Source organism: Otolemur garnettii, unplaced genomic scaffold, assembly GCF_000181295.1.
Source record: "Otolemur garnettii isolate 467f Iridium unplaced genomic scaffold, OtoGar3 scaffold00099, whole genome shotgun sequence".
NCBI lineage: Eukaryota > Metazoa > Chordata > Mammalia > Primates > Galagidae > Otolemur > Otolemur garnettii.
Window position 1 is genome coordinate 1,270,648 of NW_003852494.1, and position 2,472 is coordinate 1,273,119.

Here is a 2,472-nt window from a genome sequence, read left to right on the forward strand (position 1 = left end):
GGGCTGGGGATTCGAACCTGCCACCTTAGGTGTATGTGGCTGGCACCTTAGCCGCTTGAGCCACAGGCGCCGAGCCGTATGAGTTAAATTTTGATAACATCACCTGCTTGGCTTGCCTCCACTGGTTTGCTGAATATCAAATAAATGGTATACAGTAGTCCCTCCTTATTTTTGCACTCTGTGGTTTTAGTTACCCAAAGTAAAATACAATAAGATAATTTGAGAGACCAAGTTTACTTAACTATTATTACAGTATTTTGTTATAATTATTCTATTTTATTTGTTAATGTCTTCGTGTGCCTAATTATAAATTAAACTTTACCACAGGTATGTAATTTATAGGAAACACTATATATCAGGCATCCACTAGGGGGTCTTAGAAAACATACCTTGTGGAAAAGGAGAGGCTATGGTAAGTGATATAGCCCTTTATAAACTACTAGATGCCATATAAAATATGTTGTTATCCAAAAGTGACATTATCTCATAAAAGATGTGCTATGGCATGAAAAAGTCATGTTTATGGGCTCTGGGTTCTGAAAAATTCTGACCTTGATACTGTAAATACCTTTAATCTACATTCTAAATTTTTTTTTCTTGAGACAGAGTCTCACTCTGTTGCCCTGGATAAAGTGCTATGGCCTCATAGCTCACAGCAACCACAAACTTTTTGGCTGAAGTGATCCTCTTGCCTTACCCTCCCAAGTAGCTTGGACTAGCCCACCACAACACCTGGCTCATTTTTTTTTTTTTTTTTTGCAGGTTTTGGCTGGGGCTGGGCTTGAACCTGCCACCTCTGGCATATGGGGCCGTTGCCTTACTCCTTTGAGCCACAGGCACCACCCCGACATCTGGCTATTTTTTAGAGACAAGGTCTCACCCTTGCTCAAACTGGTCTTGAACTCCTGAGCTCAAGCAATTCACTCGCCTTAGCCTCCCAAAGTGCTTGGATTACAGGCATGAGCCACCACGTGCAGCCTTACATTCTAAAATTTTGATAGCCTCATAATGGAAATGAAACTATTTTGGTTTAATATTTTTTAAGCATAAGATCTTTAAAAATGCGTATGTGTAAAATTCCACATTTACCTGGTTGCATGAACAGTCTGCCTGGTCTTCCTAAAATCTTCAGTGACTTACATCTTATTTTAGATGCATAACCAGTTTTTAACCTATAAAACAGGGAAATATCTTTAATTGGAGCCAACAAAGTGAATAGCTGGCTAGGGCATATGGAAGATCACACAAATTCTTTTTATCAACTGCCATCATCACCAAAGAGACCTTTTCCATCCCCAAATTCTCCTGTGTGCTATTAATCCTGAGATGCAAAGCTAACTGTTACAGAGCAGTTTGAATATCCTTAATCTCTTTTTCCTCTTCTTTTTTTATAATTTTTGCCTCTCTAGAAGCATCATGTATTTTTCCTTTTGGATGTATTTGCATCATTTTGAATCTGAGTGGAAATCACAATTGAAAAGGGCAATTGTCCATAACTAGCTGATCAAGGAATTTTTACAGCTTCACAAAATATGTTCAAAAAAAAGTCGCATATTCCAATTAGCTCAATAAGAGAAGTATGATCCTCTTGTGTTGCTTCTTCATCCTATTATGAATTTAGCAAAGTGAACATACTAGGGAGTACAAGTTGTAATATCACTTAGGCCTTCGAATAAAATGGGTACATTTCTTCCCCTTTTATACAATAAGAAACAGACCCTTCTTTGTTTCTCCCTGGTCGCCAAAGGGAATGCTGTATGATCATTTCAGGTGCCGATGCAGCTGCAATGTCAGAAGGCCCTGAATCTTCTCTCTCCAGCTGGTGTCGCCATGTAGTGCAGGGATAATGCTGTTTCTGTGAGTAATGAAAGTTGAGGCGGCTCCTGTGATGAGTTAGGACACCTGTTATACAAATCACCTCTATTAGAAGACCTTCTCACTAATTATAAGAATGAGTGAGAAACCAACTGGAGATTTACCTGCCTGGCTTTTGTGAGCTGCGCTGAATCACATGCACATATTGCCTCTTCATTAACGCCCTCAGATAGTTCGCGTTATAGATCTTAGCAATACTGCACAGATAACGCTTCTGGCCTATGGTGAGTTCTGGATGCTAAAAGATGGGATAAGAGGATAGTATGCTTTGTAGAACAGGTTGGCAATATTCCTTATCTGAAAGGATGAATGTTCAGAAGAGTTGTACCATCTGTACAATTTACTTAAGCAGATTCAACTATGTTAGCTTGGCCAAAAGAGAAAGAAATGGCCATTTAAACAGTGCAAGTGGCTCTGCTTGCCATTCCACTCAAGTGATTCAGAAGCCCTATGAGGTTTAAGAACCCACTGCCTAGGCTCGGCGCCTGTGGCTCAAGCAGCCAAGGCGCCAGCCACGTACACCTAAGGTGGCGGGTTCGAATCCCCAGCCCGGACCCGCCAAACAACAATGACGGCTGCAACCAAAAAATGGCCAGG

The 2,472-nt window shown here is 40.6% G+C and overlaps 2 protein-coding genes across 2 annotated transcripts in view; one reads left to right on the plus strand and one right to left on the minus strand.

The window, feature by feature from the left end:
* Window positions 1–2,472, plus strand: part of VPS29 (VPS29, retromer complex component) — a 20,590-nt gene that overhangs the window by 15,544 nt on the left and 2,574 nt on the right. The window lies entirely within an intron of this gene.
* The window catches only part of FAM216A (family with sequence similarity 216 member A), an 11,874-nt gene that overhangs the window by 1,835 nt on the left and 7,567 nt on the right, over window positions 1–2,472 (minus strand). Inside the window, exons 4-6 of the mRNA XM_012809042.2 lie at window positions 1,984–2,113; window positions 1,719–1,902; window positions 1,090–1,172 (exon numbers count right to left, since the gene is read on the minus strand). Coding sequence (XP_012664496.1) covers window positions 1,090–1,172; window positions 1,719–1,902; window positions 1,984–2,113 — 397 coding nt within the window. The remainder of the gene's footprint in view (window positions 1–1,089; window positions 1,173–1,718; window positions 1,903–1,983; window positions 2,114–2,472) is intronic.